Below are 23,005 nucleotides of genomic sequence, written 5' to 3' on the forward strand. Positions count from 1 at the left end.
CTACCAGGCACCGATTCACGTAAAATCAATAGGTGCCATGTTACGGTACTTGGGTTGCATGTGATATCACACCCGGTTGAAGACTCAGCCTGCTGTTTGCATTACGGCCAACAATGTCGTTGACTCAAAAAATGCACCACAATCTAAAGTAAGGCTCCACTTTTGTAAAAATGTGCTAGCTTGATGCTAATATACATTGGCTTTGCCATTGACATGTTACTGATTAGCATTAGTGATTTCACATGGTGATTTCAACACTTCAAATTTGCAAATGATAACTACAACTAAGATGCATGTTACAATCAAACAGCCGGTGCGTAATAAGTACAATACTTACAGTATTAACACTTTTTACGGCGCAACATAAACCACACTACAAACTATACACTTCTACCATCTAACGTCTTGACTTCAACTGTAATTGTAACCTTAATGTCATACTTGCAAGTGATAGTATGATGATAATAAAACCAGTTATAAAAATTAAACAGCAGTTATCATAACTAGCTAATTTTTAAATGTTGCAATAAAAAATAAAACAATTTACTATCAAAAACAATTAACATTTATTAACACTCATTAAAAGTGCAGAAAATTGGTAGCGATGAGTACCGGTACCGGGAATTGGTACTGTATTGGTTCAAATGTGAACAGTACACAGTATCCCAAGTTCAAAGTACACAAACTTTTACAACATATAGCCATTTGTCAAGGCTCATGTTTACATTTTTTTGGAGAAATTAGCTTGAATGTACATATTTTTCTATTCACAAACCATGTTAAAGAACCAATTAAGTTTGCAGATTAAGGTTCCACTGTATTTATTTTTATTTTTTTACATAGATAGTGGTTTGCTAATAAAGCTAGAAGATGCTTAGAGAAGACATACTGTTGTATAACTGCACATTTTTTAGTACAAGACTGAATATCCTGCTTTTAGATGCATTTTATAGCGTTTAGAGTAACAGTATTTTTTGGGAATGTTCTGCTGTACTACCCGCATTTTTCAATGACGAGTGGATGACATCTTTACCTTTAATGCACCACTGCTATTTAATAAATGCAAAAAGGCAGCAAGCATAAGGATCAGAGAGGTCAGTACAGGTGAGCCGTAGTCACAGTGACACTGGGAGTCAGGCTGAGGCGAAGAAGTGGAAGTCTGACAAGACCCTCATAGAGTACTTCCTCAGTTTTATCAGAAAACTCAGCAAGAGCAATTAGAAAAGGCTCTGTAATAGTTTTACCTCATCACAGAGCCCAGAATTGATTTGACATGTTGTGCAGAGTCACTGTCTGTTCATGCTTGTTCATCAATGTCAATTAAAAAGTAGGTTGTAATAACTAAGCGCATATTTCCCTGACGGTACAATTATATGGAGATTTTTTTTTTTTTTTTAAACGGAAAAGACACAGGGACTGTTTTTGTGCAATCTTGTACCTTTTGCTGGATGGTGGAGTGTTTTTGCTCCATGTCCCTCTTCTCCTTGGCAGCATCCACCACCAGCTGGTCCAACTGCAAGAAACAACCGATTAGTCATGCTAAACCACCTGCTCTCGCTCAATTCACCTTAACAACCACTAGGAGACGGTTTACGGTGTGACATTTTTCCATACCAGTGTCCATTGTTTGCAGTAGAAGTGTACATAATTTTCTATTTTGCTAAATCAAGTGAAAAGTTGTTGCATATGGGTACCAAATCTACTTTTTTTGGCTCAGACTGAACCCCGCCGATTCACGTAAAATCCAACAGTGCTGTGTTTCGAGTACCTGGGTAGTGCGAGACGTCACGCCCGGTTGCCGACTCAACCTGCTCGTCGCACTTCGGCACTTGCAATTTTCAATACCAACAAAGCAATACACTCCAAAATTGCTCCAACATACTGCAAGTAAAGTAAGGCTCAACTTTTGCACTAGCTTGATGCTAATATACATTGGGTTGGCTAGTGACATGCTACTGATCAGCTTTAGCGATTTTACATGGCGATTTCAACGCCAAATTTGTTCATTAAAACACCTACGATGCATGTTGCAATCAAACAGTTGGTGCAAAGTACAATACTTATAGAATTAACACTTTTTGTGCCTAACAAAAGACTGGACAGCTAAGACTGAATTGCCAACACACAATAAACTATACACTATTGCCATCTAATGTCTTCAACTTGCAACTGTAATTGTGACTCAGAAATGTAACAATACAACGTATTTAACTTTAACTTAACTTTAACATCCACACGCACATTCACTGTACAAACATACATATACACATACTGTACATATACATTCACTGTACAAACATACATATACACATACTGTACATATACATACATACACTCGTGCATATAATCATGTTTCATCAAACATAAATTAACGTTGTTGCCCTAGGGTAAACTGGGTAACACATGGCACACTGACAAAGCTTAACCTATTAATACTATAACAATCTACAAGGTTAATATAGTTGGCTTCTTTCTTCCCCTCCATTTATCTGCTTTCTTCTGTATCTCTACTCATCATTACATACAGTATATGTATTGTTTCATTTGAACAGTATTGTTGATACTAGAGGTAAATTATTGGTATTGTTTATTATCAATAGCACTATTTCTATTGGTATTGTATTGCTCCATTTGTAGTGTCATAATACTCAGTTATTTCTGTATTATTATTTCTTTCACTAACTGCTTCTCTGCTATCACTTTTACCATCATATTTGTACATATTGTATTTGCTGATGTGGTCTATAGTTGTTGTTGTTGTTGTGTTTGCTGTTGTTTTTGTCTCTCTGTCTTATCCCTCTTTTGTCCCCACAATTTCCCCGTCTTCTTTTTCTCTTTGTATCCCCTTCTGCACCAAATGATAATATAAATACATTTAATAAAGTCAAATATAAATAAGGCAACAAGTATCCCACACTTTTCTTTTGTACAGTAACTGTGTACAGCCGAGATGGGCATCTACATCAACAATATGATTTGCCTGAGCTGTATAGGACAAAATAATAATAATAATAAAATAATAATAAAAATGTCACAATAAACAAGATAACCACTGTACAGCAGTTATTATGATCAGCTCATTTTAAATGTTGTAATAAAAAAATAAGATTTCATCATCAAAAAAATATATATATATATTTATTACCACACAAGAGTATCGAAAATTGGTATCGATTTTCAGGTAGTGGGAATTGGTACTGTATAGTTTCAAATCTGAATGGTCGCCAACCCTCAGAGGCGCTCTTTCCTCCAAACAAAAACAGACCCGCCGGCAGAAGATTCATCTTGCGTGAAATCAGGTGAAGAATGAATGATTCTTTTCAACCCAGGGCGGAAACAAAAGGATCCTCTGAGCAGAGAGGAGAGCAACAAATGCTGGCAGTCGTAGGGGCAAATGTTCCAGTTCGCCTTGCGGCATAGGCCCCCCTCAATTTGTTGCCACAACGTGACCTCAATCAGAATGCAGGACAAAAGGCTCAGTATGTGATTACAGGTCAATTTAGTGAAATACCTGTATTTAACTAAGAAAACAAGTAGAAGCTTCCAATTATTGCATGTTTTCAGATGGCAACAAGCCATCTAACCCAAACGAATGCAGTAAGCGTAATATTCTAATATTATCAGAAACCTCAGATATCATCTCATACTTTTTCATACTGTATATTACTTTGGACAAAAACAGGCATTTATCTTTCTAGGGAGAGCTGTGCCTTTTGTTTTGTTGGGGCAGGAAATGGGTGGACGGCAGAGCAGCGGCCTGATAGCATCAGATGAGAAATATTTTCCTGCTGTCACAACCATAACAACAAGTCCAGTCGAGTACAGATTGTGTGATCTGCATGCATTGAGAGGCTCCCAACATAACGTAATGTCCTATACAGTATATCTCACAATGACAACATCATGTTTAACCATTAACCCTTAGTTATGTACATATTTTTTCTTTAAAACCAATTTAATTACATTTTAGTCTTCTCACAATGACAACATCATGTTTAACAATTAACCCTTAGTTATGTACAGATTTTTTCTTTAAAACCAATTTAATTACATTTTAGTCTCTTTTATGTTTCCTTCACCAGCCCCAATGGTTACAATAAAAAAGTAGAAGTAATATTTCATGTTGGAAGTTATGTTATCAGACCTGATGGCAGTGCCTGCTGAATACTCCTCTCCACAGCCTCCTGACATTCTTCAGCTTCATGGTAGGAGAGAAATAATCCACAATCCACTTGTGATGCTGAGTGCTCTTCCCTTGTCATTCCTGCACAGCTCCAAAGCTCAGACCTCCCTGGTTATGCTTCACACTCACAATTTTCCCCTTCTGCCCTTTGCCTGTTGAAGCCACATGTTTACAGTGGCTGTTTTTCTCTTTGATTTGCTCTCCTGTTTTGGTCTTCAAATCACTTCGAAGAAAAGCCATCTTATTTGGCTTCTCTCTCCATCTTTGGAACCACTGTCATACTATCCAAAGCCCCTCCAAAGAGATTATTGGGTTCCTCAGCTGCGTTCTCTCAGCTGACTACCTCAGAGTTTGACGGTGGGAAAACACATTTCAAGGCTTTCAGTTGTTCCCTTCCTCATTCCTGGTTGTACTCAAATCATCATCTCAATCACACATGGGCTCGGAAGGAGGGCTGTTAGTCACTTCAAAGGAACTATCAAAGAGAACGTTTGTGTGAGGTACAATGAAAAGGCTACTAAAAGCGGGTGGACCGATCCAAATTTCGATATTTTCGATACCAGGGTGTAGGGTTGTACATGGGTACTAATTAATTAAAAAAGCCACTATACTGCCTTTGAAAAATACTGGAACTTTATTTTTCATGGACATAATAGCAAACTGTGTGGTGACATTGCTGGTAATATGACCCCAGGCGCATGTGAGCCAACACACATACACAGAGCACTTACAAGCGAAAACAGTGTGGAGACAGAAGAGGGAGAATGAACGTATTTTAGCTTAAAAACTAACAATAAAGGTGGAGCTATAAACACTGAAATGCCGCTCTGAAAGCGGTGCTTTAAAACATAGCTAGGTAGGGGCTAATGTCCCTCCACAGTGTTTAGCTACTTCTAAATCAGTAATCCTCGCTTATATGTAAACTACGTTCTAACAAGTATCATCCCTGCAGGACAAGGAATAGCCTATCATGCTTCACTACATACCGTAGGACAGTGGTCCCCAACCTTTTTGTAACTGCGGACCGACCGGTCAACGCTTGAAAATTTGTCGGGGGTATGGTATATATATACAGTATATATTTGGGGACATATTGGGATATATTTTGTCATAAAAAAAGACAATCATGTGTGCTTATGGACTGTATCCCTGCAGACTGTATTGATCTATATTGATATATAATGTAGGAACCAGAAATATTAATAACAGAAAGAAACAACCCTTTTGTGCGAATGAGTGTAAATGGGGGAGGGAGGTTTTTTGGGTTGGTGCACTAATTGTAAGTGTATCTTGTGTTTTTTATGTTGATTTAATTAAAAAATAATAATACATTTATTTTTTAATTTTTATTTTTTAAAATTTCTTGTGCGGCCCGGTACCAATCGATCCACGGACCGGTACCAGGGGCCGCGGCCCGGTGGTTGGGGACCACTGCCGTAGGAGGATACAATAGCTAACCGCAAACAGCAAGCTATCGCTCCTGAATGTAAACAAATGGGGGGATCTATACAAACACAGACTGTAACAATTCAAAGTACAAGAGCCGTATATAGTAAATACAATGACTACATCAATATTTTTTTTGGATCACAAAATGTTGTCATTGTTGCTATTGTTCATAAAGTCAGGAAATACGTCCCCTGGACACAGGAGAACTTTATTCATGACCAATGTATGACCCTGTAACTACTTGGTCTTGGATCGATACCCAAAATCTATGTGAAGTATCCAAACAACAGAAGAATACATGTTTATTACATTTTAACAAAAGTGTAGGTAGAACATGTTAAAAACAAAGTCATCAGATATTACCAGTAAATGAACAAGTAAATTAATAATCCATTCATTTTAAACCGCTTGTCCCTCATAATTTTGACAAAATAAGACAATGGGAAATGACACAATATGTTACTGCATACACCAGCAGCCAAAAAGTTAGCTTATTTATTACTAAAATAGAAGGTTTCTAGTATGTTCACTATGTGTAATGTATCATGATTTTCTGTTAAAATTAAGCCAATAAATAAATTTTTTCTGGTCACCTTTATTTTGAAAAGTATTGGAATGTATTGAAATACATTTTGGTAGCGGTACTGATACCAAGATATTGGAAGGAACATTTTTAAACATTTTACTTGAATGCATGTCACTTGGTAACAGTTGTTTCTAAAATTCTTTCAGGCTGTATGTTGGAGTGAAATTTGCTAGCGAGCGCACCAGGCAGAGTCTCACTCATCTTTGTACTGATGTATGCATTGATATGGTCACTGACCGTATAGCAGTCAAAGTAAAAAAGCTTGAACGGTCAAAGTAAATTGCGTGATTAATTATGATTAATGCCATATTTTTTGTGACTAATCACATTAATAGAGTGTCCGCCCTGAGATCGGTAGGTTGGAGTTGAAATCCCAGCCAGGTCATACCAAAGACTATAAAAATGGGACCCATAACCTCCCTGCTTGGCACTCAGCAACAAAGGGTTGGAGTTTGGGGTTAAATCACCAAAATGATTCCCGGGCGCGGCGCCGCTGCTGCCCACTGCTCCCCAAGGGGATGGGTCAAATGCAAAGGACAAATTTCACCACATCTAGCGTGTGTGTGACAATCATTGGTACTTTAATCTTTAATCTTTAATTGATTCGTTATTTTTGACAGCCCTAGTTTTTATATGACTATATTGTGAATATAAAATTATATGTAAATTATGTTAAAATGCCTGATTTTAAAAATAAATAAATAAAAAACTAATAATAAATAAAAATAGAAGAGGAATGCTGTATGTAGGTACAAAAAACAAATGGGAAATATTTCAAAGCAATTGATACAATTTTAAAGACCTTGGAAAAATTGATCTAATGGTATTTCAACTATTATGATAGGGGGCTATGAATTTTTTAAAGAATCAGTTGCTTATTTTGTCTTGAATTATTTATTAAAGGCAATAGAAAAATGCGTGACCTATATTTTGGAAAATTAACTGCAAAACATCATAGCTCCCCTATTTTTTGTCAGAAATGCATGAAATAAAAAGCAAATGGATTAGTTCAGTAACCCAAAGAAAATCACTTAATGACACAAATAAAAACTGGATTAATTTTTTATTATTTTATTTAGTTTATTAGCGGCAAGAGCACACTTACGGTATAGCAGACCGCTTTAAATACAAACTGTGAATGGTTTAAAAACAAAATAAAACACCATCTAGAGCGATAATTGTGCATTGGTATAATACTTTCTGACCATAGTGGAGTGTTTCTGTATGAAATGTTACACAATTTTCGTGGATTTTCATGGCGGCAGCCTCGGACAGAGTTTCAGCGAGCACAAAAAAACATGTTTTAAACATTCTAGGATTGACTTCATATTTCAGGATTATGAAGACAAAGACATCTTAAACTATAAGTAGTTTCGCAAACTTACTTTCAAGTATATTTTTGTGTAATCTTGCGATGTAAAAATTTGCGCCTTGATTAATGGCACTTCGAGACATTAGACCTCGGACTTTCGAAGTCGAGGCACTTCGGAGGAACATGAACTACGTCATTAACCTTTGTGCTGTTGAATTACCATAGATTCCGGACTATAAATCGCTACTTTTTCCTACGCTTTGCACCCTGCGGCTTATAGGACGGTGCGGCTAATTTATGGATTTTTCTTCTCTGAAGGCAATAAAGCAAATATTTTTTTAAAAAACAGCAAAGACGCTGAATAGGTGTGTTATTGTTTGTGCCATGGCGACATCTTTTGGACGAGTTTGCTCACTGCAGGTACTGCAGTGCCGCATTGCCCTTCTGTTTCGACTGAGCTTTCAACTGGAAGTACAAGTGGCGTTCCATAGTGTTTTTACTTGTATGGATTCTTCATTCATCACTCTTTTTGTGTTTTTTCAGGTTTGTAAATAACCTAATCATTATAACTTATTATGTCTGATTAACTAATAGGAGAGCTAGTTTCCCCAGCTTGTGAGTCCATGACGATGACTTCCGTTTTGTTTGATTAGTCCTTTGACTGCCGTGTTACAGGCACCGTTTGGAAACAATTGAGGTATGTAAATAAACATTTACAAAATCTTTCTGTGCAAATAACTCATTTCACAATGTATACATCTGCGGAAATCGTCCGGTGCGGCTAATATATGGATGAAAAAAAAAATTCTTATAAAATTGAATATAGTCCGGAAAATACGGTAGTCCAAAAATAACTACCCCGCACAGAAAATAATGACGCACAGCGCAAACCACCTTGATCTGAGCTGGCACGAGCCACTGCTGCAATGGAGATAAGTAGGTCAGCGGTCGATTATCACGTAACTACTGTATGTAATATGTTGCACACAGCATGTATGAGCATGCACATTTTTCAATTCCATTCTGCCAAACCAAAGTAATATATTAATGTTCATAATAATAATTTCAATGAATTTTGTGACATTTTGATAGTCCATCAAATTAAATGAATAGTATTGTTTATGAGGAATAGGTAATGCACACGGTAAAAGGATGTGTGTATTTGTGTTGTACCTGTCCTCCGAGCTGTTTCATTAGAGGCTGTAATTCACTGAAGAGGTCATAGCCTTGGTGGAAAAAAGTCAGGTGGGCATACATGAAGGACAGCATCTGAGGAGAGGACAGTTGTTATTAATAACTTACAATACTCGTCGCTCCGCATAATTAATAGACAGGAATACTCACCGACTTTAGGATTTCCGATCTTCTCTTAGACTGCAGTACATTGATCTGTGAAAGTAAAATTGAGCAAGTTGGAAACATTTAAAGCCAGAGGGAAAAGTGGAGTTCCTAATACAAGCAGCAAGGGGAACTTTGAATGACCGCGGGAAATAAAGCTACAATCTTAAGACTACTTGCCTGCAGCCTTTTGTCTCGGTTTCTCTGCATATCTGCTTTCTTCTGTGAGCACCAGGCTCCTACATCCCTCCACATCTCATAATAATGTGTTGCTAATTGGCCGGCCAAAGCGGTTTAAGGTCCGGGCTGCAGAGTAGAGAAGAGAGACGAGCGATTGTTTTTTGGGGAAACGTTTAAATTCCTTTCTGGACGCATTTACTGCGGTCAGGGATCTTCATACCAGAAAGGTGCAGCTACATTTAAACTTTGACACGATTAGAGCATTCATCATTAAGCCCCACACTAGGTCTACATTTCTAGTTATTGTGTGTTCAATTACTACTGAATTAGTTACAACTTCTTACTTAATACAGAGATGATAATTTTTTGGTGATACAAATATTAAGGTTTTTCATTTAAATATCTGTATATATTAGGGTTTCAGGCAAATTAGAGGCAGTTGTCATGTCACCTCATTGTTTAAATGATATCATTCTTTGTTTAAGAAGGAATCAATTATTACGCAACTTATGATGAGTTGTCATGATGTGGAACGATGTCGCTCAACAGACGCTCATACACGTACTTGTCTTTCACTTTAGACCTTGTCCACACGAACACGGAGAGTTTCAAAAACATATTCAACGATCTCTGTCCACACCAGTGTGGTTTCAAAACTGTCTATGTCTGCACACAAACACATACATGTGCTGTCATGCACATTTTGTCTAATCAGAAGCCGGGGAAAAGCACCAACAGCCTCTGGTATTATTATGTTTATTTTGATATACTAGACATTAGGGCTAGGCGATATGGACAAAAAAGTATATCTCGATATATTTTTTCTTAAAATCGATATTTGATATACGGTATATCTCGATATATTTTCCGGTGAAAATATTTATATAAAGATATTCATTTTTGAGTGAAATTCACTGAAATTGAACTGAATGACAACTGTACTGTAAACAGTCAGTGGCATTTTGATTAACCAGTTTGTCAAGAAAATAGCACAGAAAATGAACTGTTCAGGTAGCACAGAATTACATAAGATAAATAAAATAGAAAAACAAAGAATGTATACATAACATTGAAAAATATTCTTTCTACATAAAATAATTAACATAGCTGTGCAACAAATACAAAATGTATCAAACTCAGATAAAAAATTAATGTGCAGGCAGGCACTTTTTAATTGCCAGTCGACGATGTAATGGACTGTCACACACGTACGGTTCTGGTCAGCGCCAAGTAAGTGACTTGACTTAATAGTGCGACTAAGATCTTCCTGACTTTGGCATTCATTTTTGCCAGCATTTCTCGTGCAAAATATGCCCGGCTTGGCAACTCAAGAGCAGATTTGATTTGTGCTTACATGGTAAACAACTCAAATGAATGTTTTATCCAGACGCATATGTGGCAAAGTAGACGCATTGTGGGTTTCCTGTACGTCATCTACATCGCTAAAAGAAACATCTAAGGAAGAGAATCCCTCTGCCATCTTCCACTAGTTGTTTTAATATATAAATCGCCCGCTTTCTCTTCTCCGACTCTCGTGTCATTTGGGATGTCTGTTGTGATTTCCCTTCCTGGTTCGATGACCCGCCCTATCTTGCCTCATATTGGCCTGTCTGGTAATGTTTTGCCATTATCTTAACCAATCGTGACTCATCATCGTAAACAACCAACCAATCATGGATGTTCTTATATGTAAACCAACCAATCATCATGGATAGACCATGGGACAGAAAAGCAGGGGAAAATCAAGGAATACAATAAATAAGCGGCGTTTGGTCAATTTAACGTGAAATAAATTATATCGATATTTTCTTAATTCATATCTTGTTTAAAAATATATCAATATATCTTACAAATTCGATATATCGCCCAGCCCTACTAGACATACAATAGCCACGTGTACATGGACAACATATATTTATTCTGATCATCATTCAAATTAGAATGTTCCTGTGTACATGGACCCTGATAAAAAATGATCTGATTATGACGTGCATTTTCATGCATCACACCTTAAATTGGAATACTTAACTGAGACATGCGCAGAACCTAACAAACGAAAAGGTGTGTTATTTGTGCTATGGCGGAATCTTTTGGACGAGTTTGCTCCAGGCAGGTGCTGAAGAAGAATTAGACTTCCACTGTTAACAAACATGGCTTTGTGCATTTCTGCTCGTCCGACGTTATCACAGTATTTATTTATCACTTTTTCTTTCTGTTCACTACTTTTGTCTTACCTCTCTTTTTGAAATATAGCTGTTCTGTGCTTTTTATGTTGTAGTTATGTACGGGTTGCAGCGCGTCTGCATGTTACGAAATTCTGTGTATGGGTTTGAGGCTAGCAGTTAGCACTTGGAGTAACTGTAAAGTTGTGAATAAAACAGCTTGTTAAGACGACAACTGGATCCCTTCTTTTATTATTACATGGACACATGACACTCCATACCATACTTTTGTTTTTGCTAGTCTTAAAGCAACAGATTTAATAGTATATAACGCTACATCTGTACATGTTGAATGAGGGGGAGACACCAGTAAGACAATTGCTTCATTCGGAGAATATTAAATTTAGTCCCTGCTCCACCACCAAAGTATAGCTGACATCAAAGACATGCAGTAAGGATATTTCTAACCCAAATTTCAGAAGAAATGTTTTCATGCACTAGAATCTGAATGACTTTCGGCATAAACCACCCGTCTCGATCAGAATTAAATTTTGATCCAAACGTGTGTGATTGGGTCAGAATATTAAGAATGGCATTTTATTCCGGTTAGGCTTTTAATCCGATTAAATGTGTCCATGTGCACATAACTAATGTATGCTAAGCTAACGTACATTATCCTTAAAACCAGCCTGCACTTACACAGAGCCTTGGGAACATTATGAATCTATTTTAGAGTTTGAAGCGTACATACGTGTCTGCTGCTGAAACCCAACACTCGTGGAATTATAACATGTTTAATTAGCAACCTGGTGATTACATGTGCAGTGAAGTGTACATTATTTCTAAAATCAGCACACACTTTAAAGCAGCCAAGGAAGCCTCTTGAATGTTTAAGTGCCTAAAGTGTGCGGATTTGTGTGTGTCGCTGCAAAACTCTCGTGGAAATATTAAGCATTTATTTATCGATATAGTGATATACAAAATGAGCAATGAAGTGTATATTGTCTTTAACATCAATACACACTAACCAGGAGAATGCTACAGCATGTTTTTTATTACGCGTGCGCGGTCGTGACCACACCCATTTACACAAAGGGAACCAACACACTCAAGTTAACTTCATGATCGGTCAATAAATAAGGATTAAAAACATGAGCTAATGTTGCATCTTTCTTATGACATAAAGCAAAAAGTATTGCTTGTCAAAGTTGTTCCATCAGCTGGAGGTTCGACAGCAATCGTATCCAAAACAGCTAATATTAATTAGTGCTGGCGGGAATGTCGCAGAGCCCATTTTGATGAGTCTTTTTTTTATCATTGTTGAGTGAAAATAGAAGCAAGTTTACGTTGAGTCTTCTTATAGTGACAAGCCTGTAAATGTGTTGGTCATGTATGATGTCTTTTTGTTATTTTTGTTTGTGATGTGTAATGTCTATTGTTTAAATGTACGGCAGTGAAAATGAATTTCCCCAACGGGAACCAATACATCTAAATCTAATCTAATCTAGTGTGTTTAAAGCCAGCAAGGCAGTGTTGTTGAGCTTTGGAAATGACAGCATGTAAAAACACGTGTTTGTGTGGACATGGCCTTAGACCGTACTGGAGCTACATTAGGACCAAACGTTTTGCACTTGAGAAAAGTGACTTTGAATGTTGAATTTTGAAAAATAGGTCTTTGTATTCAAAATAAAAATAAGTGCCCACCATTTTTTTTCAGGTTGAATATAATTTTGTTTCACACTTAAAATGATTTGAAGGAATTATTTTCACGTCCATATATTTCGATGTTTGAGCTTCTGTTTTTTTTTTTCAGATTTCAATCTTATTTTGTACCGTTCACATTATTTTTTTCAGTTTCACATCTTCCTTTTTCACATTTGAACTTTTGTCCCTTTTTCAGCGAGGCGAGCGTGCGAGGGTCGTGGACTAATAATGACAGACGGCTCATCAAAGAATAAGGGGCTTACTTAGAAACTAATTGAGTTCAACCCAAAACTTTATATACGATACACCAGGGGTGCCCAGACTATTTCCACTGAATGCCACAAGTCAAGTACAAAAAAATACAACTCAAAGGTGTATATCTGCAACATTTGCTACAAATGCTAGCAGGCTAATGTTAGCATGCAGCAAGAACCAAAATATATGACTGAGGTGTATACCTGCAAAATTTGCTAAAACATGAAAAATATTTGGCACTGAGGTTTATACCTGTAAATATAGCAAAAAAACGCTAGCATGCTAATATTAGCATAGTAACCAATGCACCGCAAGCCGATAAAAAACTGGCTCAGGGCCGCAAATGGCCCGCAGGCCATATTTTAGACACCCCAGGGCTACATCATGCAAAAGTGTGACTCCAAATTATATTTAACCTGAAAAAAATTGTGTGCATTTAGTTTTATTTTGAATACAATGATGTATTTTCCAAAATTCAATATCAAAACTTGAACTTTCAGTTTCAAAGTATATCTTTTTGAGTACAAACTTTTGGCCCTAATCTAGCTCCATGGACTGCAGTGAATAATTATCTGAAAAATTCTCAACTGCTTCTCACAGGACACAAATGGTAACGGTTTGATTGGGCTGTGCCAGCAGTTTGCCACATAGATTTCCAATACACAGACATGAAAGCAAGATAAACTGTCAGAGCTGAGCCTCGTCAAGGGAGTTAAATGATGCAATGAGCCATTGGAGTATATTTCCAAACCCTATTTTCTGCATTTTTCTTTGCCTTCCTTACCTACCAAATTTGTACTCTGTATCAAATTGCATTCATGCATTGGTCATTCTACTTCAAATTATGCTTTCGGAATTTGTACTTGTGTTAGAGCGCACTTCTTTTCTCTTTGCTCCTCTTTTGCATGTTATTTGTTTTGCACTGTGCATCTATCTCACTAGTAAGAGCAATCACTACGTTTCTATAGCTAAATCCACTATCATGTTTAGAGTGTGTTTAGTGGAATCAAGAACAGCTGCGGTTCATTCTCCCTTCTGCCACATCAGCGTTTTTAACCCTGACTCAAGGAATTGGAATTTCTGTTCAAAAGAGATTGCTGGTACAGCACTTTAAACCTCCTATTTGTAAAATAAATGTGTGCCTCAACTTAGTTGTGTTGTTCTGAAAACAAACAGTCTTTGGAAAACACATGAAAAATGTAATATTAAGCCTAAATAATAATAAATATGGAAAACAAAGCAGTGTCTAGTACAATTTAATGATACAGTTCAACCTGTTCAAGTATTGATAATGGTATTGGCAAGGACTTGACGATACGATACGTATTCTGATACTTCACCCTTGCTCCTGATTAGCGCCTTGCATGGCAGCTCCCGCCATCAGTGTGTGAATGTGTGTGTGAATGGGTGAATGTGGAAATAGTGTCAAAGCGCTTTGAGTTCCTTAAAAAAGGTAGAAAAGCGCTATACAAGTATAACCCACTTGAGTGACGATACAGTATAGAAATATTGTAATATATTGCGACATTCTACATAGGGATAGGTATTAATTTCATTTTGAATGTACTATTTAAAACTGTGCTGATAATGATAACTGCTATCTAGTTGTTATAACTTGCTTTACTATTACATTTCTGAGTCTCATTTGCAAATATTATATAGTAGATGTTGCATGCAGTCGAAATTACAAGACAATAATAAAAATAGCAGTGCATAGGCTACGGTGTGTTGACTAGCTAGGAAGTAGTTTGCCATGAAGCTGAATGTGCCAGTTTTTTTCCCTGCTTGCTCTCAACAAAGGCGGACACTTTCCTTCCCTCTCCCTTATCTTTCTCAACTTTGCTTCTTCGTCTCATCTCAACTTTCTTGGGAGTCTCTCTGCGCACTGTTCTCCAAATATAAACACGGAATAGATCGACTGGTCTCTTAATGCAATTGACAAGATTTTCTCGACAAGGGAGAAGCTCAGGTTAGTTAGTGGGAGCCTGTCTGTGCGGAAAATAAATCCCGGAAATGATTAAAATACGGTAAATGTTGAACATATTACATATCTCCTGAAGGAATCAATAAAATACTATCTATTTATATTACTATGAATGTGTCTGTTACTACATAATATATAGACTTGCAGTGTGTATATCAAAGGTTGATGGAGGGTTTTGAAGTTTTAGAGGGCTTTGAAGACTACAACGGGGACTACCATTAGCCGCATCTTTCAAGCGTTTATCATCTTTAAAATCATTTTTTTTAAAAAGCCATGTGTGGTCTTGCCTCTCATAATGATAGTTAACGATAGACAAAATTCCCAAAAAAGTTCAGTTCCCCTGAAATGCTAACGTGAAGAGTATAATTATTTATTTATATTCGAATGCAGCTGAGATAGGCTCCAGCGCCCCCCGCGACCCCGAAAGGGACAAGCGGTAGAAAATGGATGGATGGATGGATATTCATGTACGTGATTTATTCACATTCAACTACATTTAGAGATATTTACATTTGTGGAAAAATTGCTGGGGAAAATATTTTTAAAAAAAGAGAAATGTATTTAAAAATTTCACGGCCCCCTGCCGTACCTCTGCGGACCTCCTTGGGGCCTCGGACACCTATTGAACACCTCTAAACTAATTGATGTATTACTCGTTTACTAAAATAATCGAGAGCCGGAGCCCTACTTAGGTTCATAAATAATTTTATTATCAGCCTCCTTCACTTATGTCTCAGGCCAGTCACAAGAAAATGTGCAAGCAATGGCTATTTTCCGTTATGCTGACAACTTGGGGCAGCATAGCTCGGTTGGTAGAGTGGCTGTGCTAGCAACTTGAGGGTTCCAGGTTCGATTCTCGCTTCCGCCACCCTAGTCACTGCCGTTGTGTCCTTGGGCAAGACACTTTACCCACCTGCTCCCAGTGCTACCCACACTGGTTTAAATGTAACTTAGATATTGGGTTTCATTATGTAAAGCGCTTTGAGTCACTAGAGAAAAGCGCTATATAAATATAATTCACTTCACTTCACAACTGCTTACGTTGACATGAGTCAGCCAATCGGAGGGAGGTGCATCGAACTAAACGAGTTGCACTGTAGAATGTTGGACATACTTCTCAACATATTGACTTTTGCTAGTCAAATTAGATGCCTTGATATGGCGTCATACCTGTAGAACGTAGTCGAGGACTATGTGTCGGAAGCACTTGCGCGTGGCGGTGAGGATGTTGGTTGCTTCTTCCACTTCGTGCTGCTTGTTGCGAGGAGCCTGGGCGTTCTTGATCAGCGCCGCCTCCTTCTCTTCACTGACTTTGTCAAACTGCTTTTTCGCTTCTTTGAACTTACGCAGGTCGCTGGCAAAAGAGAGAGACAGGTGTGTGACGTTATACATTCGGATTGCTTTACCGAGCCTATGGTGACAAAAGATGTCAGTAGCAGCCACATTAACATGTTGGGTGATGGTTACACAGCGAGGTCAAATTAGGTTGAATTAAAACCAGAACTGCACTTTTATCATTCACAATCCCCATGTAAAACGAGAACGAATATATTTTTCTTTTTTGATGCACTTTAACTGGTAAATAAACAACAGCAGAAGTCATGACATAAATTTCTCTATTGCGCCCATAAAGCCCTCTAAAAAACATCCAAAATCAGCCAATAATACTCCATTTATGTCTCGTTACCTGAATATTAACCAAATATCAGTGATATTGTTATGAGCCCTAAAGTTACGGGACTACTTTTAGCAGCGCATTGATCTCACAGAGAGCTAACGAGCTTGTGCTGCTATATTGACATACTGAACCCGTGAGCTGCTGCATCACTTCTGAGCTGATGAAAGTTAATTCTAGACCAGTAGTTCTCAAAACTTTTTTTTATCAAGTACCACCTTAGAAAATACTTAGCTCTCCAAGTACCACCGTAATGATTAACATCAAAAGACAGGAGCGTAGTAGGGCTAAGTATTCAATAAAAACAAGGCATAGGTTTTATTTTTAACAAGTATATTTAATATTTCTGGCCACACAGTTTGAACAGTAACATAATGTTTGAATATAGGAAAATAAAACATTGAACTTTTATCAAGTGATTATTTGGCATACCTTCAGATGGAGCCTGCGTACCACTTGTGGTACATGTACCACAGTTTAAGGATCACTATTCTAGATTATAAATCATGCCTATAGTTAGAAGGTTGTGGCCAAAAACCGAGAAGTTGGTGAACTTTTACATTCAACTTATACCCGGATTTGGCAAAAAAAGACACGAAAAGACGCTCCTTAGCTGCACCTACGTAAGAACTATGATTATTTCTTCATCTAAACATGAATATATAAACATCTTTAATCTTAATCTTAATCTCATCAATCGCCATTGCAGTGAGAGCAGACATTGTACAGTAAGTGATTGTTTTATTATGGTCATTGTTTGTATTTCTTGTTCAGCACTTACCAATAGTACTACTTGCTGGATCTCATTATCTCACTGCTTGTAAAACTTGTATCTCATCATTCATAGATTCAGGATTAAAAACATAAGGTTCTGGATCATCATTTGTCCTAAAGTAGTCGTTTTCGGCTCTCATGAAGTCTGCTATCATTAGTAATATGTGTTGTTAAAGGAAATAGTGAACGTTGCGATGCGTCTTTGAAATTAATGCGCCACAGTATACTTAAAATTACAAGAATGCGCATATGATGCGTTATTATGAATGTGCCTGTTACTAAATTACATATATACTTAATACTAAGACTGTACAGTACAGTGTATAAAACGATGATGTAGACGCTTGATTTTTTTTAGAGCGCTTTGTAGACGGAATAGAGCGACTCCCATGGACTCCATTGTAAGCTGACTTTTGCTAGTATTTATTTATGATTTAGAATGCATAAAAAAAGAAAAACATGTATGCTCGTCTTACCTTAGGATTGTGAATGATAGGCAAAATAACAAAAAAGTGCAGTTCTCCCTTAATTAAGACTTGGGTTTTGAATATGCTAATGAAACCGTGTCCGCAAGTGTTTGCATACATACTGAAAATAGCTTCATGTCCCACATTTGTCCTCTGCTGTCTCTCGGCTTACAAAGCTAAGTCATATCTGAATGCTGCAAGGCAGTGGATAATTATGGAGGAACGTACTTCCCTGCTTCGTCTGAGAAGCATGCTGAATACTGATGTAGGTGTTAAGCCTAGTGAGCCAGGGGCAAAAAAAAAAGCAAATTCCTAAAAATAAAACAAATCAGGGTCTATGTACAATACAAGCCCACCTGGAACTGAGTGTACACAGAAAGAGAGATATTTCTGCATCAAACACGGTCATTTTAAGAGGATGCTTCCTCAGACATGGATGTGGAATAATGGTCATTTCTTATATCATCATTCAGTTGATACTCACTCTTTAACAAATGTTTGCAGCTGGGTCTTGATTGATCTCTGAGCCTGATCGAATAGTATCTGCAAAGAAGGAATGCAAAAACGTTTGTTTCTATCCTTTTTGAGCCATCCATTTATAAAACATACTGTGCAAAGATTTTCCACAAGCAATTCACTCTTAGGCGGGTCCCGATGGCCGATACCGATATTGGTCCGATACGATGTCAGACTGAATCGAACATACTTTTATCATTTTGTAGTGTAGAATGCTGACAAAGGGTTTGATCAAGTGAAATGACTAAAAGGAGAATAATGACAGGTATGAAAAACATTAACCTAAATATTATTAAATGTCTGGAATTCACTTATAATGCCTTGAGGTTGAAGTGGAGCAGAAATTGCTTTTGGTGACAATTACTGGCCATAATAATTCATTAAGTTTGTTACTGAATCCTTTCAAATATGCTTCTGCCATGGAGACTTTGTACCGTATGTGTAAGTAATATGCAACTTGAATTATTTGACACTCATTTATGTTGACATAAGTGGTTTTAAACGGCAATATTGTTCAACTATATTATGTATGTCTTATCTTGTATAGAATAGACTTTATTTATCCCACAATAAGGAAATAATGTATTATTATATCTTATTAATATGTATGCCAATATCGGATCGTGACACCCCTGTTCATTCATACTATGGATTCTATGCAATGTGCTAACCAGACAGGACAATATGCGCAGTGTGGCTCGTTCCAGCAAACAGATTGAGCACTGTTTTGGGATCATGTGCCGAGTGGAAACAACCGCTGAGCATCAGCTGATGTGACCAGCGTTCGCTCGCCCATTTAACATTCTCATGCAACTCTAACCGTAGATTTCAAGTTTGGATGTTTTTTTTAATGTAATATTAAGTGTTCATTTTGTCCACAGTCCATAAGTCTACTTGGGCAGCAGGAAGTAATTGATACAATACAGAGGCAGCTGGGTTTTGTCATCACTCAGCTGTCGACAGGGAATTACAATTTTGACTCTACATCCGGTTTCACACGGAAGAGCCAGCGTACCGTGTGATAGTTGATCATCTCTTGAAGGCTTTCCGCAAACTTTGACAGACTGGACTGTTGGGAAAGAAAAGTGGGGCAAACATCAGTGACAGAAAGGAAAAATTTACAGAACTTGGAAAGCAGCATGAAGAAAAATGTTGGCAATTCGAAAACAACGGTAAAATGCATAACTTGGGTAGTTTTGCAGCATTAAGCAGAATAGCCTGCCACAGTACCCAAAGTAGACAAGACAAAGAGCAACATCACATTCAGGAGGTTAGCTAGTGTTTTTGGCAGTCCAAACCTATACAGAAGATACCATTTTGACTTGAATATACGTAATGACTAATGTCTTTCAAAACAAGCTTTTGGAAAAACATTTCTTAAGACATTCTCAGGGAAATAGCTGTACATTGCAATAAATTGCATTACAATTGTGAAAGCCTAACTTGTGCAATACAACTGAACATTCACCTAGCTTGGAGAACAACGGTCCAAATGATCAGAACAGTATATTCCAGTGGGGAATATCAGGTATGTCATAACATCAGTGTGCCGATAAAATTAGCATTATAACGCCTATCTTGTTTGCTTTCCTCCCCAACGTTTGAAACTATTTTTTTCTAACAGGTCTTTGTGTTAAAGCTACATCTCTACGGGTCACTTGAAAATGTTTGTGAGTAACAGGAAGAAAAGTTGTGATCTCCCGCGTCACATAGCCTGTGCCCCCTCTGACCGCATCCTGATTCGTTTACAGCTTTTCCACAGGCGCTGACGCGTTACCTGAAATCCTCTTCCATAACACTAGAGGCAGTGTTCTCCTGAGTGAGCAACCACAACTCTCGTTGACTAGCTATTAGCTTCCTGTGTATTGTAGTAAGGGATGATTGATTGATTGAGACTTTTATTAGTAGATTGCACAGTACAGTACATATTCCGTACAATTGACCACTAAATGGTAACACCTGAATACGTTTTTCAACTTTAACTCCACGTTAATCAATTCATGGTACAAATATATACTATCAGCATAATACAGTCATCACACAAGTTAATCATCAGAGTATATACATTGAATTATTTACATTATTTACAATCCGGGGGGTGGGATGTGGAGGGGGTTGGGGTGAGGGGGTTAGGTTTGGTTGATATCAGCACTTCAGTCAACAACAATTATATCATCTGAGAAATGGACATTGAAACAGTGTGGGGACTTTGAAACAGTGTAGATGGGTACCGAATGCGATACTTCTTTGGCACAGACCAAAACCCGCCGCACCCGTTCATTAAAATCAAGCCGTACAATGTTTCGGTACCTGGCTTGCGCTTTACATCATGCCCGGTTGCCGGCTATCTGCACTTCAGCACTTGCCGATCACTCCAGCACCCATGAGAGTGGACACAGCCAAACTACTTTTGAGTAATGTTGCAATTTTCAATGTCAACAAAGAAATTGACTTAAAAAAATGCTCCAACGTAACATTTTTCCAAAAATGCGCGAGCTTGATGCTAACATACATTGGTTTTGCTATTGACATGCTACTGATTAGCATTAGCGATTTTACATAGCGATTTCAACTCCCTTCAAATTTGATAATAAAAATTACAACTAAGATGCACCTTACAATCAAACAGCTAATGCGTACAATACTTACAGTATTAACACTTTTTGGGGTGCAACAAAAACCAAAACAACACACAATAAACAATAGAGATTTAGACTCAGAAATGTGATAATGAAAGAAGATACAACTGGACAGCAGTTATCATAATCAGGTCATTTTTAAATGTTGCAATAAAAGTAAAAAAATTTTATCAAAACATTTAATATTTTGTAGCACACACAAAAGTACCGAAAATTGGTACCGTTATCGATTCCCAGGTATCTGTACAGTATCGGTTCAATTGTAGTTGTGGTAAACAATGGCGACTGAAGCGACATCCACATTGCTGTGGTTGGAGATTGAACAAATAACTTTGAACAAAGGTTATTTTTATTGGACATATTGCTCCAAAACCGAAAGAGAAGACGTTCGGGAAGTTAAGATGTGCGAACCCTGAACGAGTCGAGGCGGAGGGCAAGCGGGACAAAAACACGGAAGTGACGAACTAAAAAAGTTGACCATGCAGAGCTCTGCAGTCGTTGACACAAGGTTGAATTTTTTGAGGTTCGTATCAAATTCCGCCGTAGGCTTCAAAGGAGAAGGAGCCAGTTGGCGTCAGTCACGCAATTATTCAGACTTTTTTTGAGTGACAGCTCGGTACAGTGGAACCCGCTTAAGCCGAGAACTCACCTATGTTGACCAACGCCAATAAACGTTCAAATATCCTTTCGTTCCGCCTGTTCTCTTTAAGTGTCTGGCGAACGTCACCAGTTAAAGTGCAAGCAATCGCATTTCCAGTTCGGTTATGTCGGCGTGAATTAACCAGTCCGAGGGACATCAACTGCGTCGTTCTGCTGTACTTTAAATCTTTTTGTAGATGTATTTAAGTCAAACATCAAAACTGCAAACTCAAAGTGGTCCGTGCAAGATTTGTTGTTTACCTCAATGACCTCATCTTTGGTGGATTGCAGGGCAAGCTCCCGGATCCCGCTGACAAACTGTTTGTTGGCAGCATTGTAAGCTTTCCCAGCGTCTATCATGCCGATACACAACTTGACCAGCTAAACAAAGAGAGAAAAGGGAAGAAAAGAATGTTAGCATTATTAGATTAGGTCTTGGTAAAGTATGCAACTAACAACCACCAAGAAACAAATAACAAAGGGCACATCTTTCACTGCTAAGACACTGGGGGAGAAGAGAGATAATTTCAGGTTATGCAAACATAAACAGAGCTTGGATGTTTTCCATTCTTTCCCACAGAAATGTCTTCAGCCAATTCAGCAAAGACAAATCTCAACTGTGATGGCCTGAAAGCAAACATCTTCAACAGGGGGTCCGTTACACCCACAGGGGTCCTTGGAGGTACTGCAGGGGGGGTCGTAAATTAGTTGATTGGACTTTTCCCATAAAATGTACTTTTCCTGATTGGACTTTTCCCATAAAATGTACTTTTCCTGATTGGACTTTTCCCATAAAATACTTTTCCACAAATGTAAATGTTTTCAAATGCACATTAACATTGATCCAACACACTGGAGTGTTGTTTATGAATGTCATTGGCATGGACACCCTTACTCACTGTACTTTGCAGTTTAAAATAAAAACATAAAATACTTATAATATTGTATTAAAAAATGTAAGATAGCTAACTATTAGTACAGTATGATTATTACTCTAGCTGCCACCTAGCAATTAGCACACCAGTTGTCAGGTAGCGATTTGTGCACTAGTTGCCATCTAGCGATTAACACTCTAGTTGCCAGCTAAAGACTTGCAGATTAGTTGCCAGCTAGCGATTAACGCTGTAGTTGGCAGCTAAAGA

The 23,005-nt window shown here is 37.7% G+C and overlaps 1 protein-coding gene across 5 annotated transcripts in view; it reads right to left on the reverse strand.

Annotated features, from left to right (window-relative positions):
• LOC133635150 (arf-GAP with coiled-coil, ANK repeat and PH domain-containing protein 2-like) overlaps positions 1–23,005 on the reverse strand; it is a 90,483-nt gene that overhangs the window by 37,384 nt on the left and 30,094 nt on the right. For all 5 annotated transcript variants that reach the window (XM_062027997.1, XM_062027998.1, XM_062027996.1 and 2 more), the window contains exons 3-9: positions 22,125–22,244; positions 19,601–19,654; positions 18,554–18,612; positions 16,324–16,507; positions 8,875–8,919; positions 8,704–8,799; positions 1,439–1,513 (exon numbers count right to left, since the gene is read on the reverse strand). In XM_062027997.1, coding sequence (XP_061883981.1) covers positions 1,439–1,513; positions 8,704–8,799; positions 8,875–8,919; positions 16,324–16,507; positions 18,554–18,612; positions 19,601–19,654; positions 22,125–22,244 — 633 coding nt within the window. The remainder of the gene's footprint in view (positions 1–1,438; positions 1,514–8,703; positions 8,800–8,874; positions 8,920–16,323; positions 16,508–18,553; positions 18,613–19,600; positions 19,655–22,124; positions 22,245–23,005) is intronic.

The sequence above is a fragment of the Entelurus aequoreus genome, linkage group LG19 (genome assembly GCF_033978785.1).
Source record: "Entelurus aequoreus isolate RoL-2023_Sb linkage group LG19, RoL_Eaeq_v1.1, whole genome shotgun sequence".
Classification (NCBI taxonomy): domain Eukaryota; kingdom Metazoa; phylum Chordata; class Actinopteri; order Syngnathiformes; family Syngnathidae; genus Entelurus; species Entelurus aequoreus.